The sequence below is a fragment of the Myotis lucifugus genome, unplaced genomic scaffold (assembly GCF_000147115.1).
Source record: "Myotis lucifugus unplaced genomic scaffold, Myoluc2.0 scaffold_384, whole genome shotgun sequence".
NCBI lineage: Eukaryota > Metazoa > Chordata > Mammalia > Chiroptera > Vespertilionidae > Myotis > Myotis lucifugus.
Genome location: NW_005871432.1, coordinates 313999 through 338645, shown reverse-complemented (window position 1 = coordinate 338645; position 24647 = coordinate 313999). Strand labels below are relative to the sequence as shown.

The window sequence follows — 24647 nt, the reverse complement described above, 5'->3', positions numbered from 1 at the left end:
CGATTTCATTAGAATGGTAAGCTCCGTTTACTATTCTTGGCTTTATGAGGGTCATTCGCTGGGATAGCGTTTAGCAGTAGGTCCAGAGGGGTGTCAGTCCCCACGTTCTGCTGGAGAGTCCACTGGGGTCCCTCTGGTGACACAGGGTGGCTGTGCTGCGCCGTTTGGCTCCGTGTACACCGTGCCCAGCCCAGCTGCACCGTGAACCAGCACACGCAGGTGGTGGTGACCTTTGCCCTCCCTCCCTCTCGCCAGGCGTGTGAGTCCCTCATTTCTCCGGTTCTGCGGGCGCTTCTCCAAACACGGAGCTTGTGTGCAGAAGGGGCGGGTGCCCAGCTCAGCTGCAGGAAGACAACTGCCATCTCCAGGAGACGCCGCGCTCTATCTTTCCTGGGGAGTCACTGGGCAGCTTAACTAGAGGCTTGAGGGAGCGGACCGAATCTAGCAAAATGGAAATGGAAGAAACATGATCAGAATAGAGCCAACCAGAGGGATGACAAACAAAAGAGACGTCTCCCTGACCACCCTCCCTGGCCCCCCTCTGGTGGATGGGCCAGGGCACAGACAGCTTCCAGCCTGGTGTCAACACAGGTGGGCTAGGCATTTATTTATCGGCCAGGAGACAACCACCGCATTCACATAGCACTTGGTAGCTTTGTCAGGGTTTTCACAGGTCTTCTCTTAAAAAAAAAATTTAATATATTTTTTTATTGATTTCAGAAATAGGAAGGGAGAGGGAGAGAGAGATAGAAACATCAGTGATAAGAGAGAATCATTGATCGGCTGCCTCCTGCACGCACCCCACTGGGGATTGAGCCTGCAACCCCGGCATGTGCCCTTGACTGGAATCGAACCTGGGACCCTTCAGTCTGCAGGCTGACATTCCTTCCACTGAGCCAAACTGGCTAGGGCTCACAGGTCTTTTCTGTCTTCCACACCATCATGTGAAGTTGGATGGGAAATGAGGTGATTCCTCTTTTTCCAGAATCTTCTGTGGCAGAGGACCTCCGACAAGAGTGCACTGGTCTGGAATGTGGGAGCCGCCTCCTCTCCTGGGAGAGGCTCTGCTGTGGAGTCTCTGTCCCTCCGGCACATCAGAGGGAAGAGCTGACGTTAACTCGGTGCCCATGGCGTGCCAGTGCTCTGCTCAGGGCATCCACGCACAGTGACACATTCACTGCTCATGATGCCCAGGGAGGGTAAGAGGTGAGGCCTAGTTTCATCTACAAGAAGCTTGGGGCTCAGCATAGGCTGGGGACCCTTGGGGCCCCCCAGCGAAGTGCCTGGCTGGGTTTCTGTGAACCCCTCACTCTGGGGGCAGTGCCTGCTGCTGGTGACGGTGCTGGCTGGAGGGCCACACTCCCCGGAGACTGGCACTGACTCGCCAGCTCCCAGTAGGATTAAGGAAGTGCTCCTCCCACCGGGGCCCTGGGGGACGCTGAGTCACACGGACTTAGAGTGGAAGTGACAGTGTCCCAGGCAGACCAACACGGACACACGCAGGCACACACACACCGCCAACCGAAAAACCTGAGCAGTCCCTGCTCCCGGGTTTGTTCAGTACTTCCTGGCCCCGACATGTTCCCGCTCTGGGCCGAATGCAGTGCTGTGTGTAGCTGAACTTATTCACAAAGGGAGCGTCCTTCCACCGTGTTCCGGTCTTTAAATGCAGGGTAGGGCCTGCTGTGCCTCAGCCCTCACGTGGAGGGAGCTGCCCCCTGAACTCCGACCCGTCATTGCCAGGAGCCTGCAGTGGCCCCTGGGCTTTGTGTTGTTAGTCACCCTTCTGTTGGCGTCTTTCCTCCTTGTTTGTTCACGTTCAGCGAGGATGTAACTTTCCTTAGAACTTGTTTGCATTCTCCCCCGTAGCTGACATGGCATTTCAATGAATAGGAATCCAGTGTATAAATGTTTGTTATTAAAAACTACCCCCCCACCCCCATGACTTGCTCTATCATTGTTTGAGATGGTTCAGGATGCCTTTAAAATGTTTTTAAAAAGAAAAATGAAACAAAGAAAGCGCAAGGAAAAGATTTATGTATTTGGTTGGGGGAGGGAGAAATTAAACTTCTCATAATAGTTTTTAAATTAAATTTTGTACTCGTCTAAATCCCTTCCTTCTCCACCCCTTCCTCTGATATTCCCTCCCTCATTAAAACAGGATTTCGATGGTATTCACAGGGAAGCTGATTTACTGGAATAAAGAGGTTCTTTAAGTTTTACATTTTGGAACATTCCCAGTGTGTCTGAACCCGGGTTTCAGATTTTACTGGCATTTTGTTGGCAGAGCAGCCTTTGGAGCCTGTCCTTATTTGAGCGTGTTTCCTGACACCTTTGGCGGTATGGTACTATGTTTTTTAGATTTAAAACAAAATTTAAACAGAAAAGCATATATAAACATATACAGAAGATTGATTATAAAATGTCAGGCAAAATAAAAGGCAATAAAAACTCTCAAAAATTAACAAATGGAAGAACTTTCTTTTTAAAGGGGCAGGAAAAGGCAGGATGAAGACAAAGATCCCAGGAGAGAAATGTTTCAGGAAACCCCAGGAAAAGCTCCCTTTTCATCTGTGCTCAAGGTCATCTCCACGTACAAGTGTCCTGTTGAAATAGGCCACGTGGTCGGTGACTGCAGTCACCAGGGCCACAAGAGCATCCACCTGAGATGGAGGAGAGCTTACGGAGGTGAAGGCAGGGTGGCAGAACCCTACATGGGTTGGAGGCACCTCCAAGACCAGCCACAGAGGGGATCTCCCCCTTCCCATCCTGGGCCTGAAGGGGCCAGAGAGGAAATAGTACTTCCCAGAGCCCTGGAGAATGAGAGGGTAGAGACGGGTCCAGCGTTGGGAGATCCACTGAGCCCTAAAGCCAGCGTCTCCCTTAATGGAGACATCGTGAGCATTTCCACAAAGACCAGGTGCAAGGCCAGGATGCCCACTCAACCTCTATTGCACATCCTCCCAGAGATACCGGCCCTTGCAAGTAGACTAGAGAAGTCAATTAGAGGCACACACATTGAAATAGAAGTAAAACCGCCTCCATCTGCAGCGATATGGTAGCGTGCCCAGGGAAAATGAAGTGAAACAAAAGAACTCGGTAAGGGAGCAGGATGTATGTCCTGCCAGCACCGAGCCCACCACAGGCCACCCCCAAGGGCAGCAGGGCACACAGAAAATGGAGTTGGGAAGGGGTGATTGGAAAATGACCATTTGAACGAAAATCTGTGATAGAATTGGATTCTGAACCAGGTTTAGTCATGGGGGCCATAAACCCAGCATATCGTGGAGCCAAGCCCTGCGTGAAAGAAAGGCCCCTTGTCCCACTGAGTGAAGAGTTAAGCTGGTGCTAAGCTTTCTGGTCCAACAGGCTCTGGCAGGCTGCTGATCTCCGGCAGGGCGGGGCCGACGAAGGCTCGGAGCAGCTCTGAGGTGTGCGCCATGCAGGGCAGCAGGAAGGGTGACATCCAGGGCAGCGAGCTGGTGAAAGAAGCCATGGTTTTGAGGCCAGCTGGCAGGCAGGACATTCTTCCTCATAATTACCCATGAGTGGCGCGGCACTGGGTGGAAAACGGGCCCAGTGAGGGCCTGAGTGGTGGGGTGGGGCTCCCCTTTCTAGAGGAAGAAATTCATTACCTTCACGTTGCTTTGTCTGCCCTGCATTTCAGCAGCCTCTTAGCTCTGCAGGGAAGGAAACTGCTTACCGTAGTACTTTATGCAAATTGGGTGAGGAAAGTTGGGTGTCTTTGAAGCAAAAGCATGTAGAGAGCAGGGAAAACTTGGGCAAAAAGACCCAGCTAATGAACTTGGGTGCAAGTGTGCTGTCTAATTTTAAAAACTTAAGATGACTCTATTTCAGTTCTTAAAAATGCAAAAACCCCATCTTGATTTTATTCTTTGGGCCTATATTTTCATAACTTTCCAGAAAACATATAATCTGCAGAACCATCAAACTTACACAACTAGAAAAATGCATTTTAAGAGATTGGTGGCATGTCTGCCTTCACATTTTGCTTTGATAAGAGATTCTTTGATAGTGACTCAGGGAGTGGGCCTCAGAGCCAGGCTACGCTGGGTACCTGTGCTGGGACCTCACCAGGCTCTGTGGCCCCACTTTCTCATCAATAAAATGAGACCACATGGCAGTGGCCTTCACAAGAGTCGTCAGTGCGTTTCAGTGAGAAAATCACTCATACCGAGGGCCCAGCACATGGCTGGATGCTCAGTAAATGGAACCATTTGGGTTATATGAGTCCAAAACCTTGTGGTGCTTTCTGAGTACCTGGAGATCCATCCTTTGCCTGTACTTGAAGATCCCTGGCTTACCAATCAAGTAATTAGTTCACAAGGCCTTGGAGAAATCTTAAAGTGGTGTTGGCTAGTGTACTTGTCATATAGTCAAGAGTGGGGGGGGGGGTGTGTGTCAGAGAGAGGGAGGGAGAGGGATGCTAGAAAAACATTTTATAAAATTCAGCATTTTGATAAATACATTTAAAAAATGAGAATTAATGGGTATTTTCTTAATAAGATTGTGTATGTGTCCTAAAGATAACATCCCATTTTGTGGGGAAACCCTAAGAAATAAGGGATCTATTAAGATCAGAAGCAAGGCAAGGATGCCCACTATCTCCACTTCCACTTCACATTGCTCTGAAGGGATTAGCCAGTCCAAGGAGACAAGAGGAGTCAGCTACAGGCATGATTGAAAAGGGAGAGAAACTTGATCCATTTGCAGATGATCTGATGGTATGCCTGGGAAACATTAGCGAATCAGTGATCCTCTCATTGATTAGTAAGGGAGCATGATATAAAATTAGCATATTAATCAATAGTCTCCATATACACATATAATAACCAGCAAAGGCTATTACGGTATGCATTTACAATAGCAACAAATAAGATAAAATACCTAAGAATGAATTTAACAAAAAATGTGCAAAATTTTACAGGAGATAACTTTAAAACGTGTCTGAAAGACACAAAAGTTAACTTGAACAAATATAAGACGGCCTTTATTCATAGATGGGACAACTCTACATCACAAGGATGTCAATTCTTCACAGGTAACTCATAAATTTAATACATTTGTAACAAAATATCATTAAGTGGGGTTTTTTTTACCATTAACCTAGACAAGTAGATGCTAAAGTTCATTTGGAAAAATAAATACGTAAGAAGAGCCAGGAAGACAATGAAAAGTAAAAGCCATGAGGTGGTACTAGCCTTGCTAGACTTTAAAGCCTCTGTCATTACAACAGTGTGGTACTGGCACATGAATAAATGAGACCAGCAGAAAGGAATAGAAAGTCCAGAAACAGACCTGAGCGCATATAGAAATTTAGTGTATAATAAAGATGGCATTCAAATTCCTATCCCAAAGGCAGACTTTTTAGCAAATGGTCCTGGGACAATTTGATAGACATTTGGGGAAACCAGATCCCTACCTTTCACCATACATAAGAGTAAACACCAAATGGGCCAGGATCCACATTTAAAAAGTGAAGCCCTGTAAGGCCTGGAAACCAGTGGATGAATTCCCGTATCACATGGGCCTGGGGAAAGGCTATGAGGACTCAGAAACAAGGGGCAGTTAAAAAAGAGACTGATACACTTGACTACAGAAACATAAAAAATAAATTTTTTATGGTACAAAACACCATAAATAATCAAAAGATAAACTACGAACTGGAAGGAAATATTGGTAAGATAACACAGATTAGAGCCCTAATAGTACCTAAATATAAGGAGCTGTTAAAAATAGGTAAAAGACATGAATAGGTTATTCACACTATACACACACACACTACATACCTTAAACATTTGAAAACCTCACATACAAGAGAAAGGCAAAGTACAACTACACTGAAATACCATTTCTCACCTATCAAATTGGCAAAAGCTAAAAAGTATGACATCACCCTGTGTTGCCAAGGCTCTGTGGAAAACGTATGCTATCCACACTGGTTCATTAGTAATGGAGGGGTCTGGCAATATCTAACAAAGCTACGTATCCTTCTGACTCAGCATTCCACTTTTAGAATTCACCCTGAAGAGACACCATCAACAATACAGAAATACATGTGAACAAGGGATTCATTGTCCTGGCATTTTGGACACCACCTAAATGCTGCTACAGATACATCGGGAGGAGTTGAATAGCTATGCTACATGCACACAATGGGTTACCACTCAGCTGTAGAAAAGAATGAGGAAGACTCTGTTAACTTAGAGTAAGTTAGAGTTTCCAGGTTATAGTAAGTGGAGGAGGTGGGAGGACACAAAAAGCAAAGAAGTATCTCCAACTGGTAACTTTCTCTAAGGAAGAAAGGCAGATAAGAAAACACACATGTGTCTGTTCATTTGTGCAGAAAGAAACATGGGAGGAATAACCAGCAACTAGTGAGATTAGCTGAGTTGTTACTACGGAGAGTAGAGGAAAGGGAGATCTAGGTGGAAGGGGTGGGTGGGGACCTGCCACGCCTCGGAGTGTGCTTTTCTGTACAGTTCTGACCCTTGGACCGAGTTAAAAATAGAAGAGAAACAAGGTGGGAGCGGAGACCCTCTAATGGAAGACAGAAGTACACTTAAGCCTAACCTTAATCCACGTGAATAGCATAGCCACACTAAAGTGAAAGGAAAAGGAACTTCTAAACATAATATTTACCATAGCCCCTCAGGCTAGAGACAAAAAGAACTGTGCATAAATAGTGAACCCTAGTTAGTAAGTTTGTTTTTCACAGTAGCATGGGTCAGCAGTTCTGAAACCACTCTCTGTGTATTACCGTGTTGAGCAAATAAGTAAATACATTTGAGATAATGTGAGCCAGATTTCTCAGCATTGGAGAAGGAAGTACCGATATAGAAAGGAGATAGAGTGAACCTCATGCTGGATTGTAACTGGAGTTTTCAGTGAACTCATGGAGTTTAAGGTAGATGGATGGGTCTATGGAAGGGCGGGAGGGAGGTGAAAAACACACTCACTTTTTAGCTATTTCCCGGCACTCAGATTTGTTTTATAAATATCACTCTCCACAAAATGGAGCCAAACCTCCTTGCATAAATGGCTGATTCCAGGGCTGGGGCTGAGAAAGTGCAAACGGAGCCTGGAACCTCTTATGCCAGGAAGTAAGGAAATGGGGAAGGTGGCAGGGCCCTCTCAGGAGGAAGCAGCCAGCTTGAAGCAGCGTCCGCTGGCCGAATCTAGGGCAGCTGAGCTTCCAATTGAATAATGATCATAAAGATACACCCTATTGAGTGAGAATTCCCAGGTCCATTCTGACATTAAATAAGTAGAAGGATAAATAAGTGGGGAGAAGGAAAAGTGCTCACAGTAGTGTCCTGCAAGCAAATACGAAATAGGTGATGGCATCAGAAAACTACGGTTTGTCAGTCATCAAATAAATAATCGAGTCAAGCAAGACTCATCCATAGATACAAAACTAGTAGATTAAGTTCTATGAGGAACATATTTATCTTCCCAGAAGTATTTCTTAATTACAAGGGAAAACAGGAACTTCACAGTGCAAAAACCTGGCACGCAGCACCTTAACCAGGTGGGGCAAAGCCCCTCACTAATATGAGGTGTTCATTATAGGGAAACAGGGGGGGGATGGATGGGGTGTGTGGGAAGAGAACTCTGTACATTCTGCTGGTTTTCTATAAAATTATACCTCAACAAAGCTTAGTAATTTTTTTAAATGCTGTATTGTGACATATGAACATATATGAAATGGGAATTTCTGTGTCTACGTAGTTCCCCTGAGCACCGCCACCCTTGCTCATTTACATATTATCTGCAGCTGCTTTGGGGCTGGGGCCTCAGGGTTGGATGTTTGCAGCAGAGGCCATATGGCTCACAAAGACGAAAATAGGATGCCGGCCGCTGTGTGCAAGTCGTCTCCCAGCCCAGAGGCATCTGCCCAGGGACTGCACCGGGACTCAGCCTGCCACCTCTGCACAGGCCACGTGCTCCACCAGGCATCCGTGCAAGGGACAGGCGTGGCAGCACGTATGTCATGTGAGCTATGGGAGGGTGCGTGCAGGGAGCCCGTAACAGCTCGGCAGCTGCTGGCCTTGGCATTGTGAGTCTGATCTCTGGGAAAGGAGATGACTCACCAGCTAGTGAGCTGGCGGATGCGTGCATAACCTACTTGAAGGAAGGTTGGGTTTACGTAACTCTTTTATAACACATTCCCTGGTTATAAAGTGAATGTACTCCAAGTGTAGGAATATTGGGAAGGCAGAAAAGTATGAAGAAGAAAATGAAAGCCACTTGAAATCCTACCACCCAGAGATGACATAGAAAAACACAAAAGATGTTGAACTCGTAACAGAATTGTGCCTCCACGTCCTGGGGATGACGGCGCTAGCATGTGCCCTGGATTCTTCCATCAGCGCACCCGGGACACAGAGCCCGCGTAAACGGGACCATGCTGCTGCTGCTAAGCCTTTCTTTTTAGTTATTAACGTAGCAAGAATGTCCATAGCTGTGTCAACAACATCATTGTACTACCTCAAGTAAGGAATTTTTCCAATTGTCAGAAATGTATTTTGTAAAATATACCGATGCATGTTTTTTTAATGGGGAACATGTCTAAAAGAATATATACTTTTAGTAAGAAGAGGAGATGGTATCAGTGGGTAGCTCCGGAAGGTAAAGACAGGATGATAGGATGATTTGAATGGCTTCGTTATGTTCTGTGTAATCTCTGGGTGGTAAATTTTCAAAAAGGACTTCTATGGATGGCTTATTTTTTGCTATGTACTTATCCATAGTTTTCAAATAATTATACTCCTTAAAATGACCGCAGCTGATATTTTGTTATATTTCCTAATATCTTAAGAAGTTTATTTTAAACGTCATGGAAATCACGCTGTGTATAGCATCTCCACTGGTGAAGGGACCCTCACATGTGGGGCAGCTGCGATTCTTTTTGGCTCCTCTATCGCGGACTGTTGGCACCATCTCTGATTTTCCACAATGTATGCTGTGATGAGTAGCTGTGCCCCCAAATTCTTCTTTCTCCCTCTGAATGCTTCTGAGGCTTCCATCTTAGAAGCACAGTCACCGCGTCTGAAGGCATAACATTTTTAAGGCTCCCACTGCATAAGAAAAGACTTGCTTGAAGCATTTCTGCTCATTAATTACTGTCAGATAAGCTCTTACTCATTGGTTATAATAAAAGGGGGCTACAGGTAACTGACTACTTATTTATTTTTAAAGCAGCTCTTTAGTCCTGTCTTAGAAGTGTTTATGAAGTTAATTAGATATTATGTCTGAACATAAAAATCATGCTTTCCCCCGAAAACTTTTCAAAATAATTTTAAAGGTAGCTAATCATGTTAAAGAAAATTTTAAAAATAAAGAACAGAGTTTTACCAAATCTCACTCCTTCCCTTTCTATGAATCTTACATAGTTGGAATAAAAGTATATGTAGTTTTGTGTCCTGCTTCTGTAATTTAACATTCTATTACGTGTGTCTGTTGTTGTCACAGCCTCATAATTGTGATTTTTAATGACTACAAATTATTCCACTGACTTCATATATGACTTCATATAACATAACCATTCCCTGGCTGGATGCTTAGGCTTTTACACATTTTTACTTGTAGCACTGTGGTGAGTGTGGACTATTTCCTTGGCTCAAAACCCCAAAGTGGATTGACTGGGTCTGAATTTAAATTTTTATTCCTTCAGAATTTTCACTAATTTGTACTGGCCTGTCTTCTAGGTTAGTCTTAGTTTTGAAGTTTCATTCCAACGACCTCATGAAATTCATATGTTCCCATTGGCAGAGCACCCAGTAGGTGCTGTGATGTCCTTAGGAACCTAAGTGGCCAGGACACTGCCCTGTTTGCAGGGGGACTTTTATGGGCCGGGATGTGTCAGACATCGGAACACTTTCCTTGCAGGCCCGGTTGGCACTCCGGTGAATGCACTCGGCTGCCACTCACACAGCCTTTTACTCCATAGCCTTTGCCAACAGGAAAGAAACCATCCAGAGGCAAGGCGGTAATCATTATGGAGCCCCTCCTTTTTTCCTTTTCTGTTTCCTTTTGTGAGAACATCAAGTCGGGATGGAAATGCATTACGGTGCCTCCTTGCTGCTAAAGCAGACTCCAGCGACTTCATTTGGAGAGATGCACAAGTTACCGGGTTCATAAATGCTCCTTTGTTGCCTGTGGCCGTGCGGTTTGGCCCCCAGAGTTATCTCAGATGCACAAATAAATCCGGCGGCCTCCAGTTGTCTCCGGTTGTGTTGCCCCCTTCCCCACTTGTCTCCCTCCTCGCAGTTTCCTCTTGGCCTTCAGCGCACAGACCCGTCTTCTCATCAATATGCCCTGTTAACTGCTGCCAAGCCTCCAGCAGCTCAGTGCATATGTTCCCTTAATCATTTCTCTTTGTTCTGGAAGTCTGTGTTTGGTTTCTGAATACCCGCCTGCCCCCAGTTCCACCAGCACCGTCGTTGGCTATAGCGCATGACTGTTTAGGTCTGTTTAAAGAACATCCTAGATTGCCTGGCATGGAGGGCGCCCGCAGTCTGTGCACAAGGTGCTAAATCACCCCTCCCCTCCCCGAGAGCCCGGCCCTGCCTTGCCCAGGTGAGGGACGGCAGGGCCCTCTGGGGCGCAGAGGAGCCTGGAAGACCATCTCCCTCCCTGCAGGGACAAAGCTCCCTTCTCAGGCCTTTCTGCTGGCCCAACACAAGAAAAGGACGCTTTCTTGTCTAGGCACCGTGCATCTCAATGGGCTATTCATGGCGTCCAAGAGAAATACCTCTGGAGCTGTATTTCATGGGAGACGGAAGGGGCCTGGGCTGTGGGCGGCGGGCGGCCTGCTTGCTGGGAATGCCCTGTGCCTGGGGCCCGGCCCGCCCCCTACCCGACGCCCCCTACCCCACTGGCGGGGCTCTTTCAGCAAGGACAGGGGTCTCTGGGCTCCTCCTCCCTGGGGCCTGCACACACGGGGCACAGCTCTGCGAGCCAGGGGCGCACGGAGGCACAGGGTTGTTTTTCTCTGCTCTGAAGTGTCCTCCTCTTCCCATTTGTCACCTTCCACTCGTTCCTGGAGCCCACAGGAGAGGAGGAAGAGCTACTCCGAGCGTGGGCTTTCTTCAGCCCTTTCTCCTCGGCCAGGGGCGCTGTGGAACCCTGGAAACGATTACGAGAAACTTTGTTTATACAAAATACCATCTCTCCCCCCTCTGTGCCCTGGCCTCTTCCCTCCTCCAAAAAGTAGTTCAAAGAGGCCCCAGCAGCGGCCCTGACAAGTGGGCAAACCTGATCTTTGCTTTGTTTACGAAATCCTACCATGAACTGTACCCGCGCAGAACCTGGTCAGCCGCTCCTGGGGGTGAGAGAACGCCGTCCTAGCACGGGGCCAGCGCATGAAGGACATAGTTGGGAGGAAATTCGTAGAATGAGGGCTTTTCCCCTCTTGCCTTTTCAGAAAAAAAGGGACTTGCCCCGTTTGCTGGAGATACAGTGCACTTTCCTACCTATCCCCTGAAGGGAAGTTTGTGTTCTTTTAAGTGAAACCAGTTTAAAAGCAGAACTCAAGCCGAAAGTGATCCAAGGCTCTCCCTTGTTCGCAGAAGGTGTAGATTTATTTACTACAGTTAAAGCATAATTAGTTCTCAGGGGAGAGTGTATCTTTTAAACGGCTTTATTGCCACCATATTGGTTTTCTGAATAATCAGAAACTTCTGTTATGATTATGTTCTAGGGTTCGAACAGAAACGCACTGTAAGTAGAAACAAATGTCAGGAATTGTTAGTTGTCACTCGAAGGGGACAGCACATCAGAACGACTCGATGGGATATTCCAAGGAACTCTAGTCTAACAGCATCTTACACGGGGGCGCAGCTCAGGCGGTACCCATGCCCGCCTCCTCAGTCTTCCGGAGGCTGGGAATGGGGTGCAGCCCAGGAAAGCCGGAGGGTGGCCTTCCCTACCCACACTTTCACACACGAGTGTAAACAGTGTCCCCATCTTGTCTGCGCCGGAGGATCTCCTGCCCGTGTCCCTGTTCTGGCTGACCAGTCTTTCCCACCATTTGCAGGTTGATGTTTGAGATGCCGCAGGAAATGGGTTTAATAGCCATCGCAGTCCGCCAAACACAGGGCAAAGGTCAGTCATCTTTTGTTATCGTTGGTGGTGTGTCTGTTTTCTAAAACCGGTGACGCTCGTGGCCAAGAGAGCCCACTGATTGAGGGTGCTGATCCTCAAGGTGACTCCACTTAGAAGTCATTTGTTTTCACCCCTCCCGCCCCCGCCCACCCTGCAGTGGAATGGGGGGGGGGGGTGTTGATCAGAAGATTGAGCCCGAGTAGAATTAAAGCTCTCTCAGACGGAGATGTTTAGTAACCACCTGACATCTGCTTGTGATGGCTCTAACATCTTGTGAATTCTCCCTTCTGACACGTTCTGGGCATTGCAGCTTGTGACTCATCACAGTGCTGGAGAGACGTTATTTTCCTGAGGGGCCGTCTGTGTCTATACTCAGTGTCGCACGGAGGGCTTTGCATCTGCCAGCCCCCGCCCCAGCTGACACTGGAATTTGCATGGAGCCTCGCCCATTCACCAAGTGCCCACGGAGAAGCAGAGGGCTGCGCAGAGCTTCCCCACCTGTGCCCCGCGGAGGCTGGAGCCCGCATCCTCCCAGAGCTCATGGTGTCTGGCCGAGAGCAGACTCGTGTTCAGTGTCATGCAGGAGGCACCGGCCCCTGCCCCTCCCCAGCCCGGCCAGCGCCAGGCTGACCCACATGTGCTTTTAACCCTCAGGCTCTCGTGCCTTTCTCAGAAGGAGCAAAGAAATAAGGAATTGGTTTCTGTTTCTTTCTCTTGAACATTTCTCAATCCTCACCCGAGGATATGTTTTTATTGATTTTTAGAGAGAGACAGACAGACGAGAGAAACATGGATCGGTTGCCTCCTGTGTGTGCCCCAACTGGGGATCGAACCTGAAACCTTCTGGTGTGTGGACGACACTTCAGCCAGCTGAGCCCCCAGGCCACGGCTTAAACATTGCTTTAGAACATAAAGAGAAAAACATTTCATTTTACTAAAAGCCATGGCACTCAGTATGGTGGTTTTTAAAAAGATGGAAAAACTTTGATTAGCTATACCTCCCATATTTTTCTCCTGACTTATGTTTTAAGAAAAATAACTCAGACAGTTAACATCAGGGATCACCTTTTAAGTTCAGCTTCTTTTTTTTAAATAACAGTGAGAGATAATTCACATGCCGCCCAGTTCTCCCGTGTAAAGTTTCCAGCTCTGTGGGTTTTAATACAGTCACAGGGTTGTGTGACCCTCACCACAGTAGGAATCAGTTCTAAAGAGGGGCCTCCCCTGCCCCGGCATAGACCCAGGGCCTCCCCTGCCCCGGCATAGACCCAGGGCCTCCCCTGCCCCGGCATAGACCCAGGGCCTCCCCTGCATGAACATAGACCAGGGCCTCCCCTGGGTGATATAGATGCGGCCCAGTCCTGTCTCTCACCGGCATGGCCGTATGGTGAGAGTTTAGACTGTGAGTGATGTTCTGACACGGGAAGACTTTGAATCATCAAAGCACAGATGACGTGCTCACAGAGGCAGAACAGTCTGCTAATTACTGGAGCTTGTTCAGCAGCAGAGCTTCAGGTCTGGGGCAGCTCCTCTGGTTGAGTTAACCCCAGAGCACCCAGCGCCTTCCCCAGCCCAGGTGTGTTCAAGGGACGGCCTTCCTGTGCGGCTCTGAGTCTGTTCATGTGGCGAAGCGGCCAGTTTCCCGGTGGGGCCTGTCTTCCAGGGCGAGGAGGGAACGCGTGGCTGAGCCCCTCGGGATGCGCGCTTTCCACGCTGCTGGTCTCCGTCCCACTGAGGTCCCCGCTGGGACAGAGGATCCCGTTCGTCCAGCACCTGATGTCCCTGGCTGTGGTGGAGGCGGTCCGGTCCATCCCCGGGTACCAGGTACGTGCGGCTGCCTCACCTGGGCATCCCCACCGTGTGTGCAGGTGCCGGCACGGTGTGTGTGCAGCATGTGTTTGCGTGACGGCTGCATGTAGAACCTTGGCCTGCTCTTTGCCACGTTGGCAGCAGCGTCCCTGGAGTTTGTAGCTGCTTTAGGCGCCAGGATGGGCTTCTCCCCGGGGCCCCCTCTGTGCTGTTGTCAAATAGCCACAGCGTGGGAAGGACGAGACTTGTTTTTATTGAAGCACGTTGGACTGGAGGGCTGTTTGTGTTTCCGGTGAAAGGCTTATTTTATAGGCCAGAAAATCCCTCTCATTTCCCACCCTCTCCCCGGCCTGCGCTCAGCAGGGCGGCTGGGGCTGCAGTTGCGCAGGCTTGGCGTGCGGTTTGTCTGGGACGCTGCCCCAGCCGAGGGGACAGATGTGCCCGCTCCATCCTTCCTGTTGGGGCTTTGGTGTCAGTGACTAAGAAGACAAGGAAAAGGGGGCGGGTACCACAGTGACTACAAGCCGTCTCTCCGGTACCTGCCCCACCTGTCAGGGAGAATTCCATGTGGCCATAAAAAAGGGGTGTCCCCTGCCTTCTCCCCACCTGCAGCTCTTACTTACGTCAGGCTAGACACGTTCATGGGACTAATTCCTGAGGCACGGTGCTGATCGCGTGGCTCTCAGAGGAGGCTGGTCCCCGCGTTTAAACAGAGCGGCCCGCCAGTCCCGAGCTGCAGGCACGCCCTCACAGTCACCGTGAGCAGGACCTGGGCCAGGCCACCACGGTATGGGGTAGCCCAGGGCCATCTTTCTCGCATGGGCTCCTTGACCCCTGAGAGCCTTATGCTCCCCCCCACCCCCCACATCTAGCATGTGGTAGCTGCTCCATGGTGGTTGATGCTGAGATAATGAACTGCACTCACCAATAGGCAGCTTCAGAAAGTGTTTTTTATGATGATAAACAGTGATGGGGGAGGGAAGAATGATGCAGTTAATGCCAAATATGTCCTTGGGTCTCTCTCCTTGTAGCCCCGAGAGGTGCTCTAACACTGGCTTGTCCCAAAGGAGTGGTTGTCATTCTGAAAAAGAAGAGGGGTGAGGCCCCTGGTTCCTGCTTTCCAGGGTGCTCTGCTCCTCTCCCTTTTGGCTGGAGGCCTCAGCTGGCCCCTGGAGTCTGTGACGCCTTCATTAACATGCAGACTTCCCTTCAGGACATCAACCTTCGGGTGAAGTGGCCCAACGACATTTACTACAGCGACCTCATGAAGCTCGGCGGAGTTCTGGTTAACTCGACGCTCGTGGGAGAAACATTTTATATTCTTATTGGTAAGTTTTTAAAGCCTTTCCCCCAGCATTTGGCTCTGTTGGGGGAGTGAATTATCATACGAATTACTTTTTCTCTGAGTCCTGTATTACAGAATGTAATACGTGTGCAAAATAGCAGATTAGTTGAAAGTGCTTCAAGGGGTTTATTAGCCTTCCTGTCTATGGCCATGGAAACCAAATTGGTATCATGTCAAATGCATTTTCTTACACCTTCCTACACTCCTGCTTCTTGTTGAATTAGAAATGGTGAAAGTACTAGTAAACCTCAGTGAGACAGCACCTCACGCCTGTTAGCATGGCTTGTATCAAAAAGACAAGAAATGACAAGTGTTGGTGAGGATGTGGAGAAAAAGGAATTCTTGTGCCCTGTTGGTGGGGATGCAAATTGATGAAGCCACTATGGAGCTGAGGTTCCTCAAAAATTAAAAATAGATCTAGCATATGACCCAAAATTTTCGGCATCATGTACACTGAATTCCATGCCTACACTCTATAGGTGCTTCAGGGATTGTGTGCAGAGCTAAATGAATGAACCAACGAACCCCTGCAGAATCTGCTCTGTTGTTGGAGTTACTTTTGTTTTCTAGATGTAAATGATATTGCTTTGTTTTTTAATAGGCACATATTTTAAAAATACATGCTGAGGCCAATCAGCCCTTCACTGCACTGAGAATGGATCAGAACATTGACCGAAGGACAGCGCTAGTGTAAACGTCATTGTTCTGTGGGGTGTGTTCTCAGAGGCCTGAGAACACGGTTGTCTTGCTGCTAGTCTTGCAGTGTTTCATGGCTGATTGAGGGCCCCTGTGAGGTTGATTCAGGGCCCTGCTGAACACGTGGGTTCAGCTTCCCTGAAGGCTGGTGGCTCCGGAGAGATGGCGGTGTGAGTAACAGCAGAGAGAAGCCTATTCAGGCCCCGCCGCTGGTAACAGCTGGAAGCCTGGGTTAGGCGGCCAGCAAAGAGCCACTGAGAAGGGGTTGGCCCCTCGCCAGCAGCTAAGCCTAGCACCGAAGACATCCAAGGATAAAGCATTAAAAGATCTGTCCTAGGGTTATTCCATCACCAGGCTTTGAAACCTCTGAATCCACAGTTTACTTCTTAAGACCTGAATAAAATTCTTTCTTTTCAAGCATGTGTTCTGTTACTCAAGTAGGAAAAGAAACAAGAGCTTGTCGGTGCTGAGCCGCAGGTCTAGGCTGGACCACACGAGGTACCGTTTCAGAAGCAGCGCTGAGTTTTGTCCCCCCCTTGGCTTCTGTTTAACTGAATCAGAAGTGGCTGGCTTCTTTCCATCTTATTGCCAGGAAGGTGGGGATGGTCCTGGCTGGATGGGGGCAATGAAGGAAGAATGGAAAGAAAGAAGGGCTCAAATATATGTGTCCCTCAGTGAGTGGGCAGCAAAGTACACACGGATGAGGGCAGGGAGGCAGGAAGCTGACAGTGAACGCTGTCCCTCCTTCCAGACGTTGAGACGTTGACAGGAACAGGTGATGCCATCAGCAGGTTGAGCTGTGCATGTTTTTCAGTTCTCTGTTTGTTTCTGACCAGGCTGTGGATTTAACGTGACTAACAGTAACCCCACCATATGCATCAACGACCTCATCACAGAACACAATAAGAAGCACGGGGCCGACCTGGCGCCCTTGAGAGCTGATTGTCTCATCGCCAGGACAGTGACGGTGCTGGAGAGCCTGATTGGCACGTTTCAGGACGCGGGGCCCAGCGGGGTTCTCCCCCTTTATTACAAGTACTGGGCACACAGGTCAGTGCCGGCGCCTCTTCGTTCCTTATGAAGCCAGTAGGTCAGTCTCGTCAACTGAGAAACTGAGCCCCCGTCGGCCTAGTTCCTGATGGAGAAACCTGGTGGACACGGCCTCGCCTGGACAGCGCCGCCAGTCCCAGGCCGCCTGGCCTCCCGGGCCTCCCGGGGATGCGCTGGGAGGGACCCCATCACTGAGAGGTTTCCTGCCGGCACGTTAAGCTGAATCTAATTGTGAGGAAACAGACAAATGTAAATTGTGGAACATTCTAGATAACAATGGTTTTCAAAGCGAGCTTCCCAGGCTGTGGGAACTTGGGAGGAATACCGGTTCTTGAGTCTCCCTGACAACCTCCTACGTCAGAAACCCCAAGGCTGGGCCCAGCTTTGTGCTCTGCCAAAGTCCCCAGGGGATTCTCGGGCCCCTGGAGTTTGAGAAGCCTGATGTGCGCCCACAGGCCTCTGCCTTCCTAGCGCCAGTGCCTTAGGCAGGCAGGTGGCGCTTTCTGAGAGTAAACGCACGCACGGCAGTGAAGTGCAACATGTGCTGCATAACTAGATTCTGCTGGGAGGAAGGCGCCACAGAGGACGCTGACGAGACAGTGGAAGATGCGAGCTTGCAGTGTGTTAGGTCATGTTAGTGCAGCACGGTTAGTTTCCAAGGGAGAGAGTGCTGGTAGGTTCTGCAGGGCCGCATTCTCATTCGTAGGTGACACATGATGAAGCATCTAAGTGTCATGATATTGCAACTTATTTTAAATGTCAGCCCCCCAAAAGTGTGTGTGTGTGATCAGTTGATATGAATTTAAGTAAAGGGAGAGTATGAAATCCACTGTATTATTTTTTCAACTTTTCTATAAGTTTGAAATTCTTAAAAAAAAAATGTTGGGGGAGGGGAATTCTGTACTTTTAAAACTTAAAATTGTATACATTTGGAAAATATGTAAAAGACAGAGAACTTTTCAGCTCAGCTTCTTTTCCCGTAATCTCAGCCAAAACACCTAGAGCTTGCCCAGTGTTCTTAAAAGTGCTCGAGTGGGAGGAAGGGGAAGATCAGCGGCCACTGGTGAGAGAAGCCGCTCCTGCCCTGGCCGGTGCTCAGGTGGTTAGGGCGTCATCCCGATACGGCCCGATACGGCAAGGTTGTGGGTTCAATCTCAGGTCAGGGCCATACAAGAATCGACCAGTGAACGCACAACAAACCTCTCTCTCTGCCTCTCTCTCTAAATTCAATAAATAAATTTTAAAAAATAAAAAGGGAAGCAATTCCTAACTCCCTGTTGGACTTGCGCACACCCTGGTCATCGAAACAGCTCACGCGGACTGTGAGTCAGAGCGCAGACAAGGCATCTAACCTCACCTGGCCCAGCCCCGCACCCCACGCCCCTTCCTGTGAGGGATCAGGACAGTCAGTCGAGGCCCATTCCCGTGACCTCTCCCTGTGCTTTGTTCTCAGTGCCCAGCGAGTCCGCCTGGGGAGCGCCGAGGGGCCAGAGGTGTGGATCGTCGGCCTGGATGACTCCGGGTTCCTCCAGGTTCACCAGGAGGGTGGCCAGGTGGTGACTGTGCATCCGGACGGCAACTCCTTCGACATGCTCCGCAACCTCATCGTCCCCAAGCAGCGGTAGTGCCGTGGGAAGGCGGCCGGGGGCGCGCAGAGCGGGCCTGGCGCTGGGACCACTCAGGACTGGCCCCGGCATGGCCACCGCAGCAAGCATTCCAGTTCGGGCCTGCTCTTTCCTTGCCCACAGATTTAGAACGCTAGCTTAGAGGTGTGGGCGAACGTCCTCTCCCTCCAGTTAACCTGTTAGTCCTTGAATTTTGTTCTGTCAGTTATTTCCTCGGGTGATGGGAGAAGATCTGGGGGGAGGGTTGCCGCGAGGAAAAGGTTTAGTTCAGGTAAAGCCCTACCAAAGGTGTGACATAGTCCCCCCTCTTGGGCCTGGACGTGTGTTTATTGCAACCCCCCAAATATTTTTACCTGGAAACCACAATGGAATAATTCAAACCTTTCCCAGCGGTGGAGACCTTTCCCCCTCGACTATTAAAAGGCAAATCAAAGACAGCTCTGGGCTGCGCGCTGGCAGGCGGAGGAGCGGCAGCTGTTTACAGCCCCGGGCGGCTTCCTGCGGGGCAGACTGGCACTCCAGTGGCCGCCCGGGGCAGACTGGCACTCTGGAGGCTGGCGTCGTCGTTACTTTTGTGTTAATGAAGAGACGACGAGGTCAGCTCCTGAGCGTTCCTCGCGGCCTGGCGGTTCGAGGTCCAATGGCAGGGTCTGGCGGCCACAGAGGCGCGTCAGCTGGGCCGGCTGCGATGATCGTGCAGAGGAAATTGGTTAATTACTCTGACTGGTTTCTGAGCTCTCCTTTCAGAGCTTTAATTTCACTGCGTATTCTGAAGTGATGGGATCAGGGTCAGAGCCCTTCAGGGCTGATGAGGCCTTGCCCAGATGGGGGTGCGCCCGGGCTGACAGCTGGGGATGGAGGCTCGCGCTCGCAGGGAGGTTTGGAGCCCGTGGAGGCGGCTTTGGAACGTTCTATGAGACTGCTCACAGGACACAGAAGCACGTGGCCTGGTATTTGTCAATCATTATTTTTTGCCCCTTCTGATATCGACAAGAAAGAAAATGTGATTGATTTGGAATGCCATCATTTAAGGTGTGTGTGTGTGTGTATGTGTGAGTGCACTCTTTAAACTATCTTCAAAATCTGATATACTAAGTCTCCACCGAAGAACAAAAGAAAGGAAGCCTTTTGATATCCATTGCTGTTTCCAGATGTACTCCACGCTTTTTCCATGTAACTGCTATCTCTGTTGAATGTGTGAATCATGCACATTACTTTTCAGCCTTAAAAGGCCGATTTTTGCCCACTTTTCTCTCTTCCTGCCAGTCCCAAGTGAAATTAGCGGAAAGAAAACTGATGGCGCGCTCAGCTTTGAACAAAACCGCCTGATTGTGCAGCCAGCACCATCTTCCCCCGCCCTCAGCCGGTCGGGCTGGAGAAGATGAGTGCGCCCTCAGCCAGGCACGGGTGGCCCCGCAGGAAGGGAGCAAAAGAACGTTCAGTACACCCGCCCAATGTGTGTTTTTTGGAAATGTAACTTTTTAAAAAGAACTTCAAAAGTAATTTTTGCAACTAAGACTTCAATTAGAATTAGCCCCCCCCCCAAGGTCACTCTCTTCTAAATGCCCAAGTCTTCTTTCGGAGTTGGTCCCAAGTGCAAATAGAAGTTCACCGCACCCCAGCACTACAAGACGGACTCGCCCTTGAGAGGGGTCTGCAAAGCATCACCAAGAAGAGCGATCTCGGGTGCATTCATCGCAGACTTGCTAACAGAAGGCAGGTCATCTCTCAGAGCCGCCGTCATTACTTGCCCGTTTCTTTGGGGGGTTATTTAATGAAAAACATGCTATGTTTTGTTTTAAGCCGAAGTTCTATTCTGGACAGCTCTGCTTTGGGGGAAAAATGTTATCATTTAATTTCCTTTCTGTAAATTAAAACTAATGAAGTGTGGCCATGTCGGAGCAGAGGGAGCTGCGGGCGGCGCTGCCTGCGTGTGCGAGACTGCGCTTACTCGTGCCGTGTCCCGTGTCTTCAGGGAGACAGAATGGACTTAAAGCAGATGCTGAGCTTTTCCTAAAGCCGATTCTGCCTCAGATGAACCAAAGACTTTTTGAAATTCTGCTTCGCATAGAGCAGCTGCATACAGACATTTCCTTAGAGCTGTCAGCACCAGAGAACCCCCCCTCCTCCATGTGGGGTGACCATGCACCCGGCAGTCTCATCCCAAGGAGCTTTTCAAGTCTTAACAGAAACTACGTGGTCTTCAGTCTCTGAAACAGGACACTGAACTCAGGGTTGCTGTCCATATGCGTTTAGGACATGGAGTGATCCCCGTGTGGATGGAGGCTGCGCTTGAGCATCTGACAGGTTATGGGCAAGGCAGGACGTCTCTCTGAGCTTAAAGCAGATTTGGGGGACACTTTTAGAAGTGCCTGCTAACATAGGATCTGCCAGAGCTGGGCTTCCTGTGGCCCACGGAGCAGGGGGTGAGGAAAACCACTCCTGGAGGATTTCAGGAGCCGGCCGGGCAGAGCCTGGCTGCATGCACAGGGAGTGGGCTAAGTGGGAAGGATTTGTGTCTGGTGTGAAACAGTCCTGGGGTTCATGGCTGCGGCACCCTCACTTGTGACCAGACAGAGAGGTAGATGCACAGGCCCAGGTTGGGTAGCACACCCCACCCCCACATACACCCCAGAGTCTGAAAACCTGGAGAAGCCAGCCTCACCCAGCAGATGGAGAATGCAGTGAGACATTTTAGGCTGGCAGTCTGTGGACCTGTTGGCTGCTAACAGGCAGAAAACGGAGAATCTTTATTCCTGGGTAATTGCTATGCATATTCAAAATAAAAGGAAGTGGCGACCTTTGCATTTTTAGCTTTTCAAAGAATCGTGTCTGAAAAGTAATTACTTTAAGCCGATGCCTATAAAACACAAGTCTACCAAAATAAACTTTAAGACTTTCTATACAGTTTGAGCTCCTTGTTATTTTTTACCACAAGTTTCATTTTTAAAAATAGACAACTACTTTTGGTTACAGTATTTTTATTCATATTTAAACATTTTTACAAAATAAATAGTTTTACAAGGTAAGGAATATGTATGTATTTCTAAGTATTAAGAAGCCGGTGCTTTTTTAAGACGTATTTTTGACAAATGTATTGTGTCATACAAAAGAGAATTCTTATTCCAAAGAAAGAAAGTTAGCAAAACCCAAAAATAAAAGAATAAATGTTTGAGATGAAAAATAAATTTAATAAAACAACTTAATGTAAGTTTTAAAATTTAAAATAAATTGAATGTAACAACAAATTAAAGAACATATTTTGTTCTTGTAGAATTTTTTCTTGTATTTTTTCTTACTGCTTGATCTGTCTTGCCAGTTTTAAGATTTAACCTTATAGATCATACTTAAGTTTAGGATCAGCTTGAATAATGCATTTTTAGATCAGGGCTATGATTCACTAACCATTTTAAGCTACTGCAATTTTCCAGCATTTATTTGAAAATGTTTTTATTCCATCTTATCTGTGGCAGTCTACCTTAACTGTCTTACAGTTACCATAAATTACAACTTCAGATAGACGTTATACAGGAGTCATTGACCGTATAAACCCCTCCCGACCAGAGGGTCCAAGGGAGGAAGACAGGGCTGTAGGACTTAAAAGGACGGGGGTGAGGGGGGGACATGTGGAGGCAGAAAATACAGGCTCTTGCAGATCTCTGAGTGGCCCTGCTTCCCACCCCGCTCACTTCTCTGCAAAGGTATGAATGGAATGGCTTTTCTAGAAAGGGCTTCCGTGAACATAAAGGAATTCCTTTCCCTGGGAGGCCCTGTGGAGGCCCCGTCAGTCTTGAGCTGGGCTTATTTCTCAAATCCATTCGATCTGGCATTTCTATTAAGTTAGGACCCACTACAATTTGTGTGTGGTGGTGGGGGGCGCTATTTATTAAAATGCTTCCTCTTCCCCTGCCAGCCCCTCACAGAAATCAAGAAGTGATATCCCCAGCTTAAATGTGCAGCCTCTCAAAGATGGAGGTAACACTACTAGGTTGCCATAGTAACTGCTTCTCTTAAGTTTGCACTGAGCTGCTGACTGCCTCCTGCCAACTTGCCTAGGAATCTTACTTCACATAAGATGTTTAGACAAGGCAGTCTTCTCAAGTACATACACACTCTTTGTCAAGCCCGTTGGTGTTATCATTTGTAAATCGTTAACAGTCCTCTTTCTTCACGGTGACCTTTGATCTTAAACTGCCCCGAAAGCCTTTGTGGTTTGTTTCTTAATAAATATGGCCCCCAATGGCTAGTAACAAAGTCGATGCAAAAGCATTTTGCTGTGCTTTATTGAAAAATGTCAGGTGATGCACCTGCTCATCACACCTCCACCTTCTGGGAATCACGGTTTCATTATGAGCCTCGTGAGCATAACAGTAACCCCTCGGGTTTGTTTTATGTGCACGCACTCGCAAAGGGCTGCTTGCTAATGAGGTACGGCTAAGTGCAGGCAGGCAGGGCGTACGTCCATTCTTGTAACCCAGCCCCTGGCTGAACAACAGGTGCTCCTCAACTTGCAAATTTCATCTCAGACCACACGCTGCCCGGGAAGGAGGCAGGTCCTCACAGTGACACTTGGTTGGCAACAGGTTTCACATTTTCTCAAACAGTCAAAGGTGCGCTTTGGTTCTAGGACGATGAGTTAAAGGCATTGGTGGCAAGCCCTTCCCTCAGGTGGGTTTTCCCGAAAGTAAACCATTTTTGAAAAATCAACACGGAGTATTCATGGTGTGGAGCAAATTGACAGATGGCGGATCAAGGCATTGAGCTATGACACACCTTTTAAATGGTGAAACCTTGAAGTAAAACTATAAAAATTAAAGTATAAAACACTGCTGGTGCTTTATGAGAGGTTTCTGTTGGCCTGTAACAGACATGACATGTTCGCCTGGAGCTTTGCTACATAGAAAATGCTGCAGACTGCGCACGTCATTTTCATGACATGCCTGGAGCGTGTTTTCTCCCGCGAGGCGCAGTCCACTGACCATGTCCCATGTTGCACACACAGTTGAACTCACCAGCTCCGGCAGCAGGCACAGCCTCGGGGACTGCAGGGCCAGAGGGGTTCTGCCTTGTAACCCTGCCTGACAAGGGTAGCCAATCGCTTTGGGCGCCTACGTCACCCACGTGTCCATCTCCTAAACTCTCTGGCTTTGTGCATCCTTTTTGCATTTAATGCTTAATATTCTGAAGGTGCTGCTCTTGGTGTTACCCAGAGCTCAGAGGAAGGAAGAGCCTGTGGATGTACTTGAGAAGCACGCTCGCCACCTTGGTCTCAGCTTGTAGGCTTTTTGTATTAAAGAGTTAAAACAACGTTTCATGAAACTCATGCATGACTCTTAACGAGAATTGTCTATTCATGGGACTTGGGATAATCTGCTTCTGGACTTAAACATCTGAAAGGGCTCCGAATGCAGGAAGCCCGCCCCCAGCCCCACCCCACATATCTGACCGCGTCAGGGTGCGCTCCTCCCTAAGGTGGAGGGCACTGGGGGAGCCAAAACTCCTCCAATCCCATAGTGGGTGGTGAACATCCCGGGCAGGCAGGGCGCGCGGGCCTGATTTCAAAATAAGGACACCAGGTGGCCCCAAACACGGGGTAGTTTGAGGTCACTCGTGGGGCTCTGCCCTTTAGGAAAAGCCGGCTCTTGGAGGACCACGGTCGGGCAGTCGCTCCTCGGGCGGGGGTCAGTCCTCTCTCCGCCGGCCTTCATGGCATCTACGGTAAAAATCTAACAGCCGGCGGCGGGGTGCTAGTAAAATAGTCGTCTCTGTATAAATTAATTTAAATCGTGCATATACAGCTCGCCCCTCTGACCTCAGCTGGACGCTAGGGCACCGGGGCCGAAGCGGCCCGGCCTATGGCTTCTGGCTGCGGAGGCCCCAGGAGCCGCCGGGTCACCTGCCGTGGGTGATGATGACCGAGGCGCCCAGGTAGTGCGGCAGGGGCGCGGCGGGCGGCGCGGCGGCGGCGGGGCCGGGGGGCCGGGGCCGGTGCG

The 24647-nt window shown here is 48.9% G+C and overlaps 2 protein-coding genes across 2 annotated transcripts in view; one reads left to right on the top strand and one right to left on the bottom strand.

Moving 5' to 3' along the window:
• HLCS (holocarboxylase synthetase) overlaps nucleotides 1–21561 on the top strand; it is a 158105-nt gene extending 136544 nt beyond the window's left edge. The window contains exons 7-11 of the mRNA XM_014467255.2: nucleotides 12062–12129; nucleotides 13793–13953; nucleotides 15152–15266; nucleotides 16816–17029; nucleotides 18483–21561. Coding sequence (XP_014322741.1) covers nucleotides 12062–12129; nucleotides 13793–13953; nucleotides 15152–15266; nucleotides 16816–17029; nucleotides 18483–18654 — 730 coding nt within the window. The 3' untranslated portion in view covers nucleotides 18655–21561. The remainder of the gene's footprint in view (nucleotides 1–12061; nucleotides 12130–13792; nucleotides 13954–15151; nucleotides 15267–16815; nucleotides 17030–18482) is intronic.
• A 2791-nt stretch (nucleotides 21562–24352) lies between these two features.
• Nucleotides 24353–24647, bottom strand: part of SIM2 (single-minded family bHLH transcription factor 2) — a 35079-nt gene continuing 34784 nt past the window's right edge. The window contains 1 exon segment of the mRNA XM_023743331.1: nucleotides 24353–24645. Coding sequence (XP_023599099.1) covers nucleotides 24547–24645 — 99 coding nt within the window. The 3' untranslated portion in view covers nucleotides 24353–24546.